This window comes from Saccostrea echinata, unplaced genomic scaffold, assembly GCF_033153115.1.
Source record: "Saccostrea echinata isolate AGI-Se365-2 ecotype Australia unplaced genomic scaffold, CSIRO_AGI_Sech_v1 ptg000012l, whole genome shotgun sequence".
In the NCBI taxonomy this organism is placed as follows: Eukaryota; Metazoa; Mollusca; class Bivalvia; order Ostreida; family Ostreidae; genus Saccostrea; species Saccostrea echinata.
The window spans coordinates 17,737,301-17,758,363 of NW_026889761.1; the positions used below are offsets into that span (position 1 = coordinate 17,737,301).

Sequence of the window (21,063 nt, forward strand, 5' to 3'; positions counted from 1 at the left end):
GTAAGCATATGTAAGGTTTATGTTTGGAAGAACCAAGAGGTCCTTCTGATTTTTAGACTTTCTGAAAAGTCCGTCTCAGCATGTCTTTTCATTTAAAGGTACAATTTCCCAAGATCCATCCATTTCTTTACAGGTACTTGTGATTTCATGGTTGATGATGTCAAGAGCCTACGATTTGATTCTTTGAAATATAAATGGATCTTTCTAGGCCCACACACCAGTTTCAGTTTCAGAAACATAACCCAGAACAACCTCGATTGCCCTTTTTTGGCATTTTTCAGCTTTGTAAAAAAAAAAATCCTTTTGTGTAGTAAAACGCTTTCTGTAGAATTGTTTACGTTTGCAATGTCTGTCTTGAACAGATCTGGTTCCTTTTCATATATAGTTTCATCATCGCTAGATAGTCTTTATATGAAATCTGACGTACAAGAGCCTACCCTTCATCCAGCAAAATTGAGTTAAAACATGGCTCCTGGATCAGCAGGTTACAGATTTTTTTAACTCTTCTCCAAGAGTAAAAAAATTAAACTAAAAACTCAGCACAAGTCCGCTAACATATGATAAAAAGAAACATTATCATTCAGTGCCAAAATTTTGAACCAATCACTCTAACTACTCTATACAAACTGCAGACGTCTTTTCCTGTCTTTTTCCAAAATATCATTGACGTTTCCCAGAAATAAAATCGTGCCTACAGTACAATACACACACAAGAAGTCTCGTAGCCGCTTCGTAGAGCTACAATTTTGATATGCTAGCCCAGTCCCAAAGTAGGGAAAGCAATTTAAGGCCGACTGGGGTTTTCATTTCGCAGTACTTCGCGCGCATCATATTTAAAAAAAAGATCAGGCTTATTTACAGTTTTAAAGCAACTATTTTCACATTATGAAATATATAGAGATAACGAACAGTATTCAAGTTTAAAAGTCCATCAAAACAATACAGATCGGGAGCAGAGCAAAAACGGACCTCCAAAACAATCAAAGGTGGGATCAGGTGCCATGGAGGAGTGAGCATCCCCGGTCACACCCGCCGTGTGCTCCTTGTCATGATCGGCAAAAAAAAAAAAAAAACAAAAACAAAAACAAAAAAAAAACGGAAAAATCTGTCAACAATTCATTGTGTAAATAATGGCATAACAATTTGTATTAAAAAAAGTCAGTCAGCATATGACTTAATGGTAAATTGTATTTGCTGACAAGGTCATTGTATCGACCATAGAACTTAAGAAATTATAATTTCAAACGAGACTGTTCTTGTTTCATCATTTGTTTGTCAATAACTTACCTCGTTTTAGAAATTGTTCATACGCAGAGCATCCTCTTGCGTATCGAATCAACTGAGAGATATAAACCCCTTATGCAGGTGATGAAGGTATATTGCTGCATAAGTAAGGGAAGCTGACGATTGAAAAGTTATAGTCGTCACGTTTATCATAAAGCTTAGTTGTTAAATTACCATTAACGTCTTTTTCTAGTAAAATAACCAAATATGAAACAGATGTGTCAGACTCTTTGGTATCTTTTATTTCAAGCTCACTGGGATATATCATATCGACATACGAATGGAAAAAAACATTGTTAATTGACAATACGTCGTCGATACCCGGTATATCTAAATGTCGAGTTGAAGGCCACAGCAAGTATTTTCTTCTTTTTACGTGCAAGATTTTGAATAAATTTTGCTTCATATGAATACAAAAATAGGTCTGCTAATAACTGGGTGCAATTGGTACCCATGGAAACTCCAATAGATTGTTGGAAGACCTAGTCTCCAAAAACCACATAGATATTGTCAATCAGAAACTCAAGCATCTTTTCAATATCAGCTTCAGAGTACTTGTGTGTACAATCAGAATGTTTTTTTTTTAAACAAATTTAATTTTGCAAATGACCAATGACAAGGTAGGTAAATTTACAAGTTCCATTTTTATTGAAAAAGCAGCTGTCAATGATATCAAAAAGTCTGGACCTTAAATTATCATGGGGAATGGTTATATATAAAGTTGAAAAGTCGTAAGTTTTCATGTTAATTGTTGATTTTGGCAAAATTTTGTGATTTCAAATTTTCCAAAATTTCTAGGAATTTTTAAATATCCACGTCTGATTTACACCACTTCTCGAATATATTGTTGCACAGTACTCCCAAAGTTTCTCCTTCACTACTGTTATATTTTAGTGAGGAGTAAAGAAAGAGGCTTGGTAGAACATTTACTGGAACCCGCTATGTTATTGTATCTTTATTTGTAAGGATTTTTATGAAGTTTCGGAATCCAATATAGATATGGTAATTCAAATTCAAAATTGTTAATAATATTAAAAATATTCAAAATTTACATATGATTTTGAAGAATTTCCTCCTTAGAAAGGGAGCTATAGGTACAAGTCGGATTACCACTTGTTGAATTAAATCCCAGTTCCTCTAAATACAATTAAAATAATGAGCCTTACAAACAAAGACAATGTTGTTACCTGGTTCGTCAGCTGGGACCAGTACATACTGATCGTGTAGTCTATCTAATTCTTTTTTTCATTTCGGAATTACTGAACACAGGATGATAGATGGTTTTCATATTGCCCCTCAATCGCTTAATGCGAGATTTTAACGTACATCTGATGCATTTAATCCATTCTGACAAAGTGTCAAGGTCTTCTTTTTTATGTCGGCCCATCGCCTGGCGTAATCTTTCACAGAATTCATAATATTTATGAAATTCAGCTGAAAGATCGGGGTTCCCTAAATTTTGACCCTTTCAAAATAAGTGATTTAAGGTCCTCATTATTAACTATATTTACGTCACCAGTAATAACGTGTCCAGCAGGACTATAGTTGTAGGGTGAAGAACATGAACAGGAAGGAGGATTATGTTTCAGATGGTCAATATCCAGGTTCTGTAAAGTTTTGTTGTAATTAAAAAGTTTGGAAGCAATAGTCGATGTATATTTATAGGAAATATGGTGGAATACAAGACTGGACCCTTTTGTGATTAAGAATATGACTTATATTAACAGCGTCAATTCCTTTGTTGGCATATTGGAGTTTAAGGAAAATACGGGTAGTTTTAGCTGTATTATTTTCCGTAAAACTTGGCGTTTTAAAAAGCCTATGATTTGCAATATCCATAACCACAGATCCGAGCCTGTATTCTGGTGTCGAGGAATCCAAATATGGACTTTCCTTGACTTTTATAAATAGACTATTCAAACTTGCAAAGGGACAGAGTAAAGTTTCGTGCGAGTGTGATGAAGGCCTAATTGTTAATAGTCTTAAATATGTTGATACTTTACATCCCATCCAATGGACGTAAATGGTTACTATGCACGTTATTAACTTATAAATCAGTACAGTGGAGCCTCGTTAATCTGGACGCCAATAATCCGGATGTTCTACCTTCCAGATGAAATTTTTGGGGAGAATTCATTGTTACATACTAGTATACCAAGATGCTTCAGTAATCCGGACATTTCATTAATCTGGACAATTTGCATGGGAACACAAACGTCCAGATGAACGAGGCTTGACTGTATATAAATTGCCACCGAAATGTCACCCGCTTTGCTGTAGTACGTACCACCATTGCAAATAATTAAACAAACATGAAGAAGGGAAACTTTTGAAAAGATGGAGACTCTATATATTTTATGCACGTTTTATTACATTCTAAAAGTTGACAAAATTTTATTATAAACATAATGTCAAATAGTGTACATTTGCAATGTAAATCGATGATATATTCAAAAATGACAAAAATATTTGCAAAAAAGCTTTTTGTGTAAATTTTAATAAAAAATGAATAAAAATACATTGTTTGTAGATGTACTTAAAGGTATTTCATACATACATTACAGTGAACTGGAATGATTGTAATCGTTGCTGCCATTACTTATGAGAAATAATATAGTAAACTAGACAACACAAAAAGAAAGGTTTGATTTCTAATTTGAGATCGGAGTAATATCAATAGTTAAAAAAACTTAATATGGCTAGGTAATAAAATATTTATACCTTGGAAAAAGAAAAATGCACAGAACAAAACCTTTTTATTCTTAGAATAAAAACTACCCTTTACATCAAATTACTTTTTGAGCCTCTATGAGATAAATACCAGCGGTTTTAACGATATCTAAAAATACATGCAAAAACTCCCAAAAAAAAAAGAATGAACATTTACTTATTTTTTTAGTTGAAAGAACTAGACGTATTGGCAGAAAACCCAACCATATGACTAAACAAGAAATACATGTATATAATTAATATCAAACAAATAACCTCCGAGTCCATCAGTATCTATTATTCTTACTATATCCTTTTGCGAGAGATAAATATTTGAATACCAGTTTTCATGGCTCCAATATTCCAGTAGAAAAAAAAATGAATTTAACCGTTTTTTCTAATACCTTAATCACATTCAAATCAATGGTCAGGCAACCAATTTTTTCTCGTATCGTCGGCTGAAGAAAAAAACAAAAACATCATCAGCCGACACTGGTATCGGGCGACGCGAAGCAGTCATTTTGATTTCTAGGAACATCGATGACTTTAAAAGTTTAAATATCGGCTAATCGTCTCCCGATCATCGAGCGCGGCCGCAATTTGATTTTCACCGTCGGCCGACATTTTGGAAAACTCAGTACCTAAATGTCGACCAACCGACTTAATTAATAAACTGTCTGCCGATGGTCGGACGTTGAGCGAGGGTTGGTTGAGGGACTTTTCAATGACTGCTTCAATTGAAGAAATCAGCCAACGACGCAGAAGAAATTATAACTTTGCCCAACGGATACAAAATTGGTCGGCCGACGAAAAAGGGTCAAAATCGGGCAAGGCAACGGCCGTAGAACTGCTGAATGTCGCCTGAAGAATTTCATTTTTGGCTCAAAAATAGACGGCCGTTGGTCTTTTTTGGAAATGTGACGGGGGTTTTAGTCGACTTTGTCAACAGCATAGCGTCGTTAAACTTTCAATTTCTTTATCCAGTTCGTCTTGTTGTGAATGAGTTTTATTGTTTTGCACGTGGAAGTATTTAAAGGAATTCTTCTCTCACAATTTTTAGTATGTATCTAAGCAGAAGTTAATTCGAGTTTACTGATAAATTATCTCCATTGAAATAACGACAGAACATACAAATCCGAATCTTTTATAAAACCTTTTCCTTGTTCATGGCGGGATGTTCAGTGTTTTTCCATTACATCAGTGTTACGAACAAAACAAAAATGTTAGTCAAAAAAAATTTAAGCAAAAACATATTGGTATTTAAAAACGAAATGTAAAATAAAATTAGATTGAACAAAATACGTCTGGAATCATTTTCGGAATAAGCATAAAACTTTGTATAATAATAAAGGATGTGTGCTGCAGTTGCTCCGTTCAATGAATAAACCTTTTGATTTACACAAATATCAAACACAAAAATAATCTTGGAATAAAGTTGAATTCAATATCATAATATTCACTACTAGAATTCAACAACATAAAAGTTATTTCTAAGGACAATGAAAATCTATAGGAAAATAAAGTATTTTTGAAATTATTTCTTTTTGTATATATCCTGTCATTTCACATAAACAAGTTACTCTGACGATGGATTTTCCAAATTTGTAAAAACATTATCTTCGAGAGAACCCGAAGGCATGGATACAAGCCTTCTTCTTTTCTTAACTATGTCATTAGTATTGCTGGATGATCCAGTAGAACTCGACGTTAAACTTCCGATTCCACTGTCCAGCTTGTCTCGCTCCATTTTTTCCTTTTCGTCATTCTGACTGAGATCCTTCTGTGTAGAAGATAGGAATTCCATGTTTTCATGTTCATAAACCATATCGTATGATTTTTCATTCTGTGGCTGGGAATTCTCTTCCAAAACGCCACCGCCGTCTTCTTCGTCCGTGATTTCGACAGAAGAGTTCCGATCAGAAGAACTGTCGGAACTGGTCTCAGCTTCTGAGTCAGAGTGGTTCGATCCAGAATCCTTGTCAAAGTTTTTTCCTGTCGATGCCAATCGCTCACTTTTTGTCATGGTTTCATCAATACTCTTCCATTTTCGAATTTTCTTGTCAAATTTACCAGATTCAAAATCCTGTGGAGAACAAAGTAATCATAATTCTTACATGTTAATTTCCTAATGCCAAATAAACATAAGGAGAAAAAAAAAACGCGAAATCTATTTAATATTTTCTATTCAGAACGAAATATTATCTTTTTGGTGTACCACTAACTTGATAAAATTGTTTTGCTTGTTCAAGTCTGCGGTCATCATTAATGGCCTTTAGTGCCAGTTTATGGGTTTTAACAATGTCTTTATACGCTGCGTCTTCAGCAGTCATCCCACCTCTCTCAATCTGAAACTTCACTTCTTCAAAGAAGTTCACTGCTTGTACGAAGCATTCCGCCTTGTTCTCTGATAAAAAAGCATTTAACATTTGTTTTATGTACTTAAATTCTGTGATAAAGCCAAATCTTTTCTACACATGTGTTCAAAGAAAAGGAAACAGTATTTATTACTTGCCTATCTGTAATAGCAACCGTTGACAGCAATGATTATACAAAGTAAAAGCTAAAATATTATTGAATATAGATAACAAAAATACAGTATATATCTGTACCGAGAAAAACTCTTTGTTTAAATTTTACCGTTTTGCCAAAGAAAAAAAAATGATTGAAGCGATGACGATGCACAATCTGACCCTCCACCACCACCCCACCCCTTTTCTCTCTACGTAAAGCAATAAAAGACCAGAACAATTGTACTCAAATGATCACATTTCCCATCCTGACAAATAAGTGAGAATGAAACCTTCATTGTTGATTCACATTAAAGGCATTTTTCTTTACAATTTCAATATACAATCAACTTATTAATACCATGTCTAAAAATCTTCAGAAAATTCCTACTTTTGAAAAGATTTCATAAAAAAATTTAAATATAAATTCCACCTAAATAATATTGATTTCGTGTTCGATGTTTTAATTATGTTTTCTAGGTATAAGGCATTGCCCATTGCCTCACCTTCACGGAAAAAATTGTATTTATTTTAGCCAAGAATGCTTTTTGCCAAATTTGTGGAAAATGACCCAGTGGTTTTGATGCAAATGTTAAACGTTCACAAATTTACAACAGGCAGACAAACGCACACTCCCTGACTGGGAAGCTTACACGAGCCTTTGAATCTCAGGTAAGCTAAAATAGGGCACTGCTTTCAACCATCTTCAAAAATCAATTACTAGTAGTCTAGAATTATAGAACAACATTGGTCGCTAGCTTGAAGAGTGGTAATCATGACTTACGTGTTTCTGGATTCATTCCTTTCCGGAAATAAAACATACCGACGTTGTGGTACGCATGTGTAAGGTTTATATTAGGAGGGACAAGGATATCCTTCCTGATTTGTAGACTTTCTAGAAAGTCTTGTTCGGCGTCATCGTACCTCTCCATTCTGAGGTACAATTTCCCACGATTGGTCAGTTTCTTCGCACGACTTTCTGATGCTTTAGGGTCGTAGTAGATCGCAAGAGTATAATACTCCTCAGCTTGGTGTAAGAGTTGGCGGTTTGATTCCTCAAGACTGCTTGATTTTGATAGCTTTTGCCATTGCGCTACAAGAGCAGTTGCAATGTTAGTATAATAAACTTGAATATTGATCCCCTCAGCATCAACTCCCTCCTGCCCCAATGCCATCTCTAGCGCTTTTCTGTGGTAGGATTCAGACTTTTCAAATTCCTTCTGATTGTAGTAAAGGACTCCTATAGAATTGTATATGTTTGCAATGTCCGTTTTAAATAGTTCTGGTTCATTTTGATAGAATGATAAAGACTTTTCAAACATCGCTAAAGCATTCTTGTACTGAGATCTAGCGTTCTGGAATCTGCCCTTCATCCAGTAAAACAGTCCTAATGCAGGGGAATGGGTCTCTTCATCCAGAGTCTTATTTCTGGTCAGGAGGTCCTCTATCTCATTTAAAAGCTTCTCACATTCATCAGATCTATCAATTTCAAAGAATAATCTTGCTTTTGCTGTTTTGTAATATATCTCATCCAAAATTAACCCATTTTCCTTGGCATACTCTATATATTGATCATAATACTCCTTGCGTTCGTGATCACTCAAAATGACAGAGCATAATTCGTCTCTTCGAAATTCACCCATCACACTTGGTGAATCGACGCATGTCTGCCTCAGTTTTCCTTCAGATGTAATCAAATAGGTGAAGAAACTTTGAATGTGAGTTTTGTTTTGAAAGAGCTTTCTTTGGGATTCCATTGGGTGCTTATGAAGATCCAAAGATATGGCCTGAACCACTCCATCAAAATGTTCGACAAATCTACTTCTTGCCGTCTTGATGAGATCATCGCCTGTAGCCATACTTTCAGTTTTCTTTATCAGGAATTGAACAACTAACGGATGTAAAGAGTAGGCCTTAGACCTTCTTAGGCCTTCGACTGTAACTTCCACAAAATGCCGGCTCTTGAGATGCACTAAATCAAGAGCTGTTGTTGCCTTGTCACTACTGTGGCTTCTACCAGCAATTGCAACTGCTGCATGGATGTCAAACTGGGCTGTACGAAAAACTGACAACTCGAGTAAAAATCTTTGAAGTTTTTCATTCAAAAGACGGAAAGATTGTTTCAAGCAAGACTCAATTCCAAAACTCCCAAATTCTCCTGCATCATTTTGGGTCATTTGGAGTCTGAATAATAATTTTTCTGGTGTCAAATCAGAATTTCGAATGCTGTTACACAGCGATAAAATGGCCAATGGGCAGTTTCCACAGAACGCAACAATTTTTGCAACCGTATCGCTATCGGTCTGAAACAACATTTCGTTACATTCTTATCATATTGTAAACAGAACTGATTTTCAAATTGATTTGTATATCAGCAATTGATAATGATAAAATTAATTATAGTAATCATCAACATCATCGTACTCTTAATGATACTTAGTAGTTCTTACCTCTCCTTCAAGGTATATTGTAAATAATTCAGCAGCTTCTTCGTTATTCAAACCTTTGATTTCAACTTCTTGAATCAATCCCCTGCGCAAACCAACAGCCTTGCTCGTTATTAGTTTTTGTCTTGCTGTGAAAATAATCCGCATCTGCAATAATTATCAATACATATTAGTTGTTAAAAACACCAATCGTCTGACATAACAAAATGAAAAGCAAAAAATATTTTACTTTCGACGAAAATTGGCCATCCTCATCTGAATTGGTATTTAACCTCTGTAGCAGTTGCTGAGCAAAAAGCAAAAATCTTTCTCTGTCCTTTTCTAAAATGCCATCAATATTGTCCAAAAACAAGATGGTATCTAGTAACAAAAATAAATGTGTCTTAATTTTTTTTCAAGCAGGCTGCTTAAAAACAATTACTACTACATGCAAAGAAATGATGTACCCGATTTCTCATCGTTACATCTCTTTATAAGTAAATCTTGTAAATGTTTCAAATCGTTATCCCCTTTTTTGTCGCCTGCCATGTGATCCGTAGATGGGAATGGCAACCTTTCACCAAACTTGGTCAATGTGTTGCGCAGCAAATCGCGAAGAGTTGTTTCTTCTCTGCAGATAGATCAAACAAATGAAAATGTTAAGATATAATATGGTTCTCTGTGACTGACATTATCTGAATTTAACGTCGAAGAGCTGCACATGTCAACGTATTACACAATCTGAATTGCCTGGGTAATGACATATTTTTTTTGTACCTTAAGTCTACTTTAAACACATTCCATTTGTCTTCCATGTAGAGACAACGGCATACTTCTACCGCCAAACTTGTTTTTCCCATCCCACCCATTCCGCATATCAGAAGTCCTGGGGGAAACATTCAAATGAATATAGTAATATAATATCAATGGCCAAATATAATTTGTAGTTACATAGCTACATGCATATTTACATATGTATCTGTAGTTAAAGTAGTACAAGTATTTGCAAACTAGAATTTGATGTTTACAGTGGAGTCTTGTTCATTCGAACTCTTTACTTTGAGGATAAAGTATGTTGGGAACAATTTAGACGTGTCATTAATCAGGACAGCTTACTAGGGAACGCAAGCGTTCAGATTACCGAATAGCGACTCTACATATATTTTGCTGTATCCTACTTTCACCATGCTTTTAAAAAAAGAACATTGTAGGGGTAAATATTAATATTTGTAAAATGCTCATGTAAAACCAAAGGTTGGTCATCAAATTTATATTATCAGGACTCAAAAATTTAAAACGCCAAAACGAGGGAAATTAGATACATGTACCAGTTTCTGTGTAAAATGTAGAAAAGACAGGATAACCTATTAAGGGACTTACCCTTTCTATCTTTTCCAGTCTTCAAATTTTGAATGATACACGCAAGTTCTTCCTCTCTTCCAACAAAACATTTTGTTCCTAGTCCCTTTTCATTCAATTCACTGTCATATTCTGTTAACTTATTCACGTATTGGCGAAGATCATCAGCGACTTTAGTTGAACCATCATCAACATGAAGACTAACTTCTTCAGTCAGATTGATGAGGAATTCGACAACATGAAAATGTTCCTCAAAATAATTTTCAAGGGTCTGGAAAAATTGTTCTCCATTCTAAAAATAGAAAGAATTACAAGAAATAATGCCTTTGCTGCTTGACAAATCAGATCATGCAATGTGTACATCAAATTTTGAAATTATCGGCTCAATTCATTTCACCAACAGAAAGTCTCGAAATATTGTTGTAGTGTGCAATGGGTGAGGTGATGCAGGTTGCAGCTTACTCTAATATTTTGTCTACACGCACTTGAAAAATAAAAAAAATATCAATATGACTTTCAAAGCTGAGCAAAAAAAAAAAAACAAAAAACAAAAACAAAAACTACATGCTGGATGCTGTCATAAGACAGTAATACCCGCATTCAAGTGTTTGTCTCTAAATTTACTCTCTCTTTACCTGGGTAATGAAGAACCCACAATAGTTATTCTATAATCTACATAAAACATGTCCATTATTAAATTAAGGAAAAAATGCACAGGTGAGCAATGACTGATATACTTTTTTTGTTAGTATTTCATTAGTAAATTCATTACCGGTTTGATTGAGTTCTCTTTAAAAAAGATTTTCTTCTCTCTATATATAAAAACAGTTTATGTTTTGAAGTTGATAAATCTACGATGGCCGATATGAGCCGTCAAATTACAAGTAAGAGTAACTCTATTATGTACGCAGAATTAATTGACTTCAACAGTAATACCAGTATCATTTTGTACATGTACATCTTTGTCAATGATAAAACGCTTGTACTTGTAATATAAATTTGTACATGTACAAAACTTAAGACAAAATACATTTGAAACTACTTAACATTCCTGAGATTTATTGGGGAGATTATCTGTAAACTTAGAAAGGGTTTAAAACAAAAACACGTGTGGGTTTTTTTTTTTGGGGGGGGGGTGTTAAATAAATGCTTATTTTTAATGATATTAAGAGGCAGTCCACCAAAAAACCAGGCAATGGGTGGCACATCGCATGTCATGAATTTTAACTATTTTTTGCATGTAGACTTATTAAAGCAAATGTTTACACATGGCAACATCAAAATTTTTTTTAGTGTTCCTCTAGTCCTATTTTTGGTAAGTGCTTAATTTTAAGTGCAAAAAGGTCAACAAGTTGGCTGAAAATTTACTACGTTTTTGTTTTGTTTTATTTGAAACAAATACTCAAAAACTGGATAAGTCAATAAATATTATTTATAGTATAAACCCTTATTTTTTATAATATCAATGAATAAGACACCAATTTATATTTCTTTAGAAAAAATTATGTGGTCTAAACTTGAGTTAAGCAAGTGACTTAATGAATTCAGTATCCAATTTTCATTACTTTCTAAAATCCAATACATTTAAATGTCAAAACTTTCTCCTTATGTTATTATGAAGACAAAGTACAAATTGTTGAATAAATTTAAAAAAATTAGTGGGAACAGGTATATTGAGAGAAATAAGAGGCGTCATATTATCTACTTTTTATAAATTTATCCAAATTAAACCGATCCCGACCGGAATTATATAAAGAAGAAAGCTACTATGATTTCATCATGAAATTTGGTTGTTTTGTTTAAGAAATAAATAACAAGTTTAAAAACTTCAATGGGAATTGAAGTGGGTCGGTCACGTGATCAAATCCTGTGAAGGCCGAAGGCCTTCTCAGAAGATTTGATCACGAACCGACCCACTTCAATTCCCATTGAAGTTTTTAAACTTGTTATTTATTACTTATATATACATTTGAGATGGACAATTGAATGTAATCGAATATAAATATTGCACTAACCGCACGTCGTAGATTTCGACAAATTACGCTAGGTGTAAATCGGCTTGAAAAGCGGTTACGCTTCAAATTCATCTGGCAAAGGATTCTGTTTTGAAGGGAATATTCTGTGAAAGGCTACTTGCGATCAATTATAGTGAGCATATTGGTGTCTGGGAATTTTTGTATTCATGAGAAACCATATTCGATGTTAAAAAACACAAGAAACACGTCCGATGTTTGATAATAAAAAGTTGGAGGAATTTCGGTAGGAAAGGGATGGATGGAGACACTTGTCCGGACCAGATAACTTGAAATCAAGTACAAAATTTGATCAAAACCATAAAATCTACGATTTCAGTAAGGCATATTTATATTAATTTATGATGTTGACATGGAGACACTGGTGACAGCTTACATTGTTAAGACAACGTCACAACGATCTCGATGATGGAGGTGTGCCTACCGAACTTCCAAAGTGCAGTGTTTGTCAGCTGTTTGTGGCGTGATTGCATTACATTGATATTTTTCAACAGATTTTCAAATTTATTGTGAGTAAAGTTTAACGAAAAAAAATTATAGCATTCAGAGGTCTGCGAGAAAAATAAGGGTAAACGTTGAGACTATGCAGCTCAGACATGGAACTTATAACATGTAGTTTTCTATTCTCTATGTAAAACCGATCAAAAACTTATTAAATACTCGTTTACATTGTAAATAAAATGATTATTATAATTTACTAGAGTATTTTGTACATTTTTATGTATGAAAAACATGCTATATTGCTTAGTGGAGTAAGTCTTTTTATGTAGATATTACTGCGCTGTGTGATTGGGTCACGTTATGACCTATGACCTTCGAAAAACTTCATACAGTTATGAAGATATTTGCTCTCTGCATGTTTATATAATAGAGAGATACCACAAATGTATATATTTTAATATGGCTTCCAAATTACTTGATTTATTTTTAAACATGTTTTCTAGGTGGCAATTACCATTAATTTGATTACTTAAGAATTTTGCATTAATTTCGATCGGGATCGGTTTTATTTCAATCGGGATTGGTTTCTATATTAAAATTCAGAAATATTTTCTAAAATCGGCTCTTCGTTGTATTTTATCATAAGAATATGTCTGTATTTTTTTTCTTTTCTGTGAGTTAAATGTTTTTAGATGATTTTATCCATAGATTACATATATCTTAATTACTAAATGTTTTTCAGTCCATGAAGATCTTTTTAATTACTTGTAAAACATCTGTTTGATTTCTTGATACACACCTATTTAAAAAGATATTCATTTCATGTAACAATTAATAGCAAATTTTAAGCTTAATAAAATATCTCATTTCCAAGAAAAATATTTTTCTAAATTATCTGGACGAAAAAGAAAATCTAAAAAAAAAAAAAATAGTCCTGCAGTGGCGAAATTATACATGTACGTACTTTAATCCAGCAAGTATTTTTTATGTGTACAGCCTCGGCTTTAATCCAATTTTTTTTATCCATTCATCATATTAAGGAATATTTTCCTGCTCTAAGAAATTTAATTTGAAATAAATAAGAAAAAAACCTGTACATTTACATACATATAATCATGATAATAGAGCCCAGAAATGATCGATCGCACGGAAAAAAAAGTGGGGTGGGGGTGGGGGTTGTCTCGGCGGCATTCGTTTTGTAACTGGTTTGATAATAATGAGATATTTTGGAAATCTACCAACCTACTGACTTATTTTAACTCCATATAAAGTATAAGGATATGTGGAACAATTGTCAAATTTTAAAAACGAAAATAAAAAAAATGTTCCATTGAATCATCTGCCGTTTTAGTGTCAGCTTGAAGTGGGGCGTCCAGCAGTATTATTGGCAACATTTTCCTCATTAAGTTGTAAATTTATAGATTTCTATAACTTTTTTTCTATTCTAGTTTTTACATTTTATAAAATTAAAGTCAAAACAGAAACTGAACCACCGACACTAATAGTAAACGATGTGACGAGTACTTCCGTTCTTACAACTGTTAAAACTTATTCGGTCCGACAGTCGATCGTGAGCAATCGTATAATGCTGACTGCATATTTGATATTACTGCATATAAGTTAACATATTCAAGTATTAACAACACTTAATGAAGTGCACATCTCGACTTTGCTGAATCTAATGTTGCGTAAGTCTGGAATATTCATCATTACTAAATAATAAGAAATAATTCTTAATCTTTTCACGTCCCAGTTTTATCAGAAATGTTCATAATAAATTACACTAGAAAAATTATTTTTAGGAATTATAAAATACCAGTATATGCATGTGCTATTAACTCATTTTAAAAATAAAACAATTTAATCCTATCATGATTACTGTATAGATGTTCTGTACATGTATAAAATTACATATCAATACTGACTTGTTTTAAATCATCTATAACTGAGGCACCGCCCGTGAATAAAATACATTCTGGATCACAATATTATTTAATGCACTCGGAAAAGTAATTGGACAGAAAAGAGAAATTATTTAACTTAACTTTTTAAAAATCTTTTTCTTTGCACGTTTACATAAATTTACCAACTTCTGTGGAATATTTGCAACTATTGTGACGCAATATTAGATAGGTATTTGACGTCACTGATACATCAATGGAAACGTGGATTCAACCTGAATAATAAAGCAAATTTTAAACTAAATATGTTTGGAGGTGAAAATTAATTCCATTTTTCAAAATAAACCAATTATTTTTGGTTGAATAACATTCTTTAGTGTATCAGTTGTAAATATTTCACAGGGTTTCTGATAGTAAGATGTTTAATCGATTTCCCGATGCTACGGGAGATAACTCTTGCATCACAGAATTTCATAAAAATGACTGTCTATTTTGCAAGAAAACTACTATTGAAAATATTTTTCCCACTGATTTTATTTTTTGAATTGAAAGATGAAATATTTCTTGATTTAGTTTGGAGTGAATTATAGATCTGTTGAAAATGTATTAGAATTTACAGTTCTTTGTATCCGACCGACATTCAATGGTTTATATAGGGGAATTCAAAAACACAAAACAAAACGATATTTTAGTAAATAAGCTATTTTCAAACAAATCTTTACTTACATTATTCCATATGGACTACATTAATATCATTTTCAATAAAATATCAAATATTCGTCACATTCGATGTGCCGCCTATTAATACAATACTGCCTGGTTTTCTGGTGGACTGCCTCTTAAAAAGAGCAAGACTGTTTTTCCTTTTACATAGTATAACGTCTTCTGGGATCACGACTTTCGGATTTTTCCATCAAGGAGTCTTTATTCAGATTCCTCGTGTTTTTGTTTGATTTTAACTTCTTTCTACGATGGCCGATATCAGCCTGTACATATTCCGGCTACTATTGAACTTTGTATTTTAAAAATGTACATTGACATGTACATTTTGCACTGACAGTGCACACTTCGTGCTCTTATCTTTTGTCTGTACATGTACAAAATGGCAAAAAGGCAAATGTCAAAACGTAGAGACATAAAACACATATTCTTTTAATTAAAATTCCTGGTCGGCGAAGACCATTAAATATGAATAAAATTGTACAATGGCACTGGAAAGAGTTGGACAATAAAAAAGGAAACTGATAAATATTAGCGGAAAATGTTCTAAACCTTTGATTTTAAGAAACCCCCAAACACTGCTTACTGAAGAGTTCTAATTCCATGGTAATTTTACACAGTTGGAATGATCTGATAGAAGTACTCTTAACATGAAAAATGTTATTACGTATCTACGTATACTAAGTATTCATAACATGAATGATTTTTATATAAAATTGAAAGTTGAAATAAACATATCAGTGAAAAGAAATAGTCATTTTAAAATTACTATGTAAATGTAATGTAACGAAATATTATGTAAGATTAAATTATGACCTTTAAAGTTCAAAGAAAATGTTGATTTTATGAACTTTAAAGGTCATAATTTAATCTTACATACTATTTCGGCATGTCTCTTACTTATATGGAAACCAGTTTTTGTGGTCCTTTCAGCTTTCTTTTACTTTTGATCAAAAAAGGATTGCATGTATATATGTATTTTATGTATACTAGTCGCCATCACTCTTAGGTGGATGGGGACAGTTTATTGATATGGATGTGCAAAGAAATGTTTGTGGAAGGCAATTTTAATCAATGAAATTTTCATTCTTATTGAAAGAAGATCAATTGATTTTAACCTACAGGTGGACAGAAATTTTGAACATTTTCTTTTCATGTTTTTCAACCTTTTTACTGCAAAACTCTTCCCAGTGCCTTGTACAATTTTATTCATATTTAATGGTTTTCAACAACCAGGAATTTTAATTAAAAGAATATGTGTTTCAAACGTTCACATTTTGACATTTGCCTTTTTGCCATTTTGAACATATACAGACAAAAGTTAATAGCACGAAGCGTGCACTGTCAGTGGAAAATGTACATGTCAATGTACATTTTAAATGTACGAATTTCAATAGCAGTCGGAATATGTACAGGCTGATATCGGCCATCGTATCTTTCACGACAACGCAATGTAAAAATTCATTCTTAGTCCCCACATACTAGTTAAAGATTCCAGAGACAATGAAGCTGCATCTTTAAGTAAGAAGTTTTTCCTCATTCTATTCTTTTCCTTGTTCCAATGAAAAAAAAATAAAGGAGAAAATTTTTTTAATGAAACAAGGGACTTCTTACTTACGCAGATCATCAAGCGACAGTCTTTCATCTGGAGGGAAGGAAAATACTAAAGATGCAGCTTCATTGTCTCTGGAATCTTTAATCAGTATTTTGGGGCCTATAAATGAAATTAAATATTATGTTGTCGAAATGGAAATTAAAATCAAACCAAAACACGTGGAATCTGAACAAATACACTTACAAAATATTCTTTGATGGAAAATTTTTGATATTGAGGTCTCAGACGACGTATGTGAAAGTAAAAATAATCTCGCTGCGTTTTATGATTATTAAAAATTAGGCATACAGCATTTATTTAACAACATCAAAAAAAGGGGGGAGACGAAAAGAGAAGAAAACCAGACAGGCAGACACACGTGTTTTTGTTTTAAACCCTTTCTAAGTTTACAGATAATCTCCCCAATAAATCTTAGGAATGTTAAGTCGTTTCAAATGGATTTTGTCTCAAGATTTGTACATGTACAAATTTATATTACAATTACAAGCGTTTTGTCATTGACAAAGATGTACAAAGTGATACAGGTAGTACTTTTAAAGTCAATTAATTCTGCGTACATATTAGAGTTACTCTTACTTGTATTTTGACGGCTCATATCGGCCATCGTATAAATCTCTTCATCTTGATGCGAAACATGAAATGATATATTAAGTGTGTGACAATTTTGAGGAAACTGAAAATTTTAGATGACAAAACAACATTGCAAGGGAGACTGAATCCTGGTAGGTCAATGAAAGCTTTACCATAAACTAGATATATAACCTTGTGCCATAACACATAAAACGGTATATAGGTCATGGTCCCTCAAAGTCATCCAAACCGCTGAAACTGGAAATAGTCAAATATCTCAAACAAACAAAAAAAAAAAACATTTAAACTTTACTCTTAACCATATATAAATCTCATTCTTTGTGTCATGAGACAGTAAACATAATATAGGTCATGACCCCTGGAGGTCAACCCCCTCCCCTCGAAACTGGAAATGGCTAAATATCTCAAAAACTGTTGAAAGCTTTATGATAAACCAATAACAATTGACATGTACAGTGTATATAATCTTGTTTACATCTCAGTGTCATGATGCATTAAATTAGCATATACATGTAAGTCATGACCCTGGAGGCAATCCCTTCCTCCTGAAACCGGAAAATACCTTAAAAAAGATTGAAATCTGTCGGAATTCTCATGGGTGCTAATTGTGCCCCGTTATTAGCAGATTTAGTTTTGTATTCATATGAAGCAGAATTTATTCAAAAACTTGTACATGAGAAGAACAAAACACTTGCATAGGCCTTCAACTCGACATTTAGATATATGGACGACGTATAACCAGGTAGATTTTGGTTATAAGTTAAAAAAGTATAATTCCTGGACTGTATTCGTTGTATAGCTCAAAAGGGGAAGAAGGAATGTTGGTGGGTAATAAAGTAGTGGTGCTGTGGGGCCATAATGCAATGTAAACGAGAAAGGTGCCGTATTTCCTATGGACTTCAATATAAAATCCAAAAATGGTAAAATCAGGTTTCCAAATTTATTATAGACGATGGTAAATAACAATCAACATGAATTTCAACAATAGTTTAACGAGTCAAAACTGAGTCTTAACCGAGTTGGACGTAGATCATCGGGCCCCTAAATTAAAGAAAATATAATGGACATAGTGCTTTTCTGGGGTAAGATTAAGAGTAAACAATCATTGAACAAGCTGAGTAAACTTGATGGATAGTTGTGTTTCTTTGATATACAAAAGGACATGAAAGCAATTATATAAAAAAAGTTATTGATGCGGGATGAACAAATCCTGAGGAATTAACACCTAATGAGCATCAATTCTTTTGACACAGTCACTGAGTGTCAAAATGGAATGTCTTAATCCTGCTTCAAGGGAAATGAGATAAATGAAGACAAAAATAATTCAAATGAGTAAACAATAAGCACAAAATAATATTGTTAAGAATTTCGCAGATAAATGTCTAAGTTTAGGTTAACATTAAAAAGTTATTTATTTCAAAAATGTTTATGTGATAGTATTATCAATTAACAATAGTTACTTCCATTCATATGTCGACTCGATATGTCTCAGTGAACTTGAAATAAAAAATACCAAAGAGCCTGCCACATCTGTTTCATATTTGGATATTTTACAAGAAAAAGACGTTAATGGTAACATAACAACGTTATGATAAACATGATGACTTCAACTTTTCAATCGCCAACTTCCCTTATGTAGCAATATACCATTAGCACCTGCATATAAGGTTATGACTCCCAGTTGATTCGATACGCAAGAGCATGCTCTACGTACGAACAATTTCTAAAACGAAGCAAGCTATTGACAAACAAGCTGATGAAACAAGAATATAAACAGACTCGTTTGAAGTCATCATTTCGCAAGTTCTATGGTCGATACAATGGCCTTATCAGCAAAAACAATATATCATAAAGTCAAATGCTGACTGACGTTTTTGATACTAATTGTTAGGCCATTATTTACATATTGAATTGTCTACGGATTTTTCGTTTTCGTGACAAGGAGCACACGGCGGGTGTGACCGGTCGGCAGGAATGCTTACCCCTCCATGGCACCTGATCCCACCTCTGATGTTTTTACAAGTCCGTGATTGCTCTGCTCCCGATCTGTATTGTTTCAATGGACTTCTGAGCTTGATTACTGTTCGTTATCTCAATATTTCACCAATAACTTTGATAGCTACAATCCTTACAACATTCTTGTAATGTTCATTTTGTAAAATTAGCTTACTGAAGGCTCACGTGTACTTTTCTGATCAAAAATTGTCTCCGTTTTTTTTCATTGTTGTTTTCTTCGTTGTAAAGTTTTTACAATATCATCTTCTTCTCAAGAATTCCTGGGCCAATTCAAACAAGATTGCCTCAATGTATCCTTGGGTGAAGGGTTTTAAAGTTTGTTCAAAGAAGGGTAAAGCTCTCTTTTAATGTGAGATAAGAAAGAGTGAAAAATTTCAAAAATCCTCTTCTCAAGAACCACTGGGCAAGAACAGTGAAAAATATGTGAAAGCCTCATTACATTGTCTTGAATCAAATTTGTTCTTTCAAAACACTACTCACTCTACAGATTTGATCAGTTTTCAGTAAGACTGCACAAATAGACTATACTAAGATACACAATTCTGTTTGTCTGTTTTTGAATTCTTTGAGCAGTGTTGCCATAGTTACATAAAATATATGCAGTCAAACCTCATTATCACGAACTAGACGGGATTCGAGATAACCTCAAAATTATATAGGTGAAATTCTGGGAATCAGCTTTTAAAAAAAAAAATCTCATTTTTGACCCCCATTTGACCCCTAGGGTGAAAATAAAAATTTTGAAACCTTATTGCAATCTACAGGACACTATCAATCACATTCCATAATATGATTAGGCTAATAAGAGGAGATGCACATCTACAGGACACCATCAAACATCTTTGAGGGGAGTGAGGGGGAATATGAGAACCATCTATCCTTCTGTATTCAATAATCCAGAAGTGAAAAAAAATTAGATAGATTACATGATCAGTTCGTACTGGTCCCTGCTGACAAAGCAGGTAACAACATTGTCTTTGTTTGTAAGGCTCATTATATTAAATGTATTTTAGAGGAACTTGGATTTAATTCTACAAGTGGTAATCCAACCTATACTCATAGTTCCTTTTCTAAGGGAGAAATTCTTCAAAATCATATGTCAGTTTTGAATATTTTTAATATTCCAAACAACCAAAATGAATTTGAATTACCATATCTATATTGGGTTCCAAAACTTCATAAAAATCCTTACAAACAAAGATACATAGCGGGTTCCAGTAAATGTTCAACCAAGCCTCTTTCTTTACTCCTCACTAAAATATTAACAGTAGTGAAGAAGAAACTTCAAGAGTACTGTGCAACAATATATTCGAGAAGTGGTGTAAATCAGATGTCGATACTTGAAAATTCCAAGGAACTTTTGGAAAATTTGAAATCACAAGAATTTACCAAAATCAACGGTCTAAAACCTTACGACTTTTCAACTTTATACACAACCATTCCCCATGATAAATTAAAGTC

General features: G+C 33.3%; 1 protein-coding gene across 1 annotated transcript in view; it reads right to left on the minus strand.

Annotated features, from left to right (window-relative positions):
• Positions 1 to 3,649: 3,649 nt before the first annotated feature.
• Positions 3,650 to 21,063, minus strand: part of LOC133185450 (uncharacterized) — a 33,833-nt gene continuing 16,419 nt past the window's right edge. Inside the window, exons 3-10 of the mRNA XM_061320653.1 lie at positions 10,307 to 10,577; positions 9,704 to 9,812; positions 9,394 to 9,557; positions 9,177 to 9,307; positions 8,951 to 9,094; positions 7,285 to 8,803; positions 6,216 to 6,397; positions 3,650 to 6,076 (exon numbers count right to left, since the gene is read on the minus strand). Coding sequence (XP_061176637.1) covers positions 5,570 to 6,076; positions 6,216 to 6,397; positions 7,285 to 8,803; positions 8,951 to 9,094; positions 9,177 to 9,307; positions 9,394 to 9,557; positions 9,704 to 9,812; positions 10,307 to 10,577 — 3,027 coding nt within the window. The 3' untranslated portion in view covers positions 3,650 to 5,569. The remainder of the gene's footprint in view (positions 6,077 to 6,215; positions 6,398 to 7,284; positions 8,804 to 8,950; positions 9,095 to 9,176; positions 9,308 to 9,393; positions 9,558 to 9,703; positions 9,813 to 10,306; positions 10,578 to 21,063) is intronic.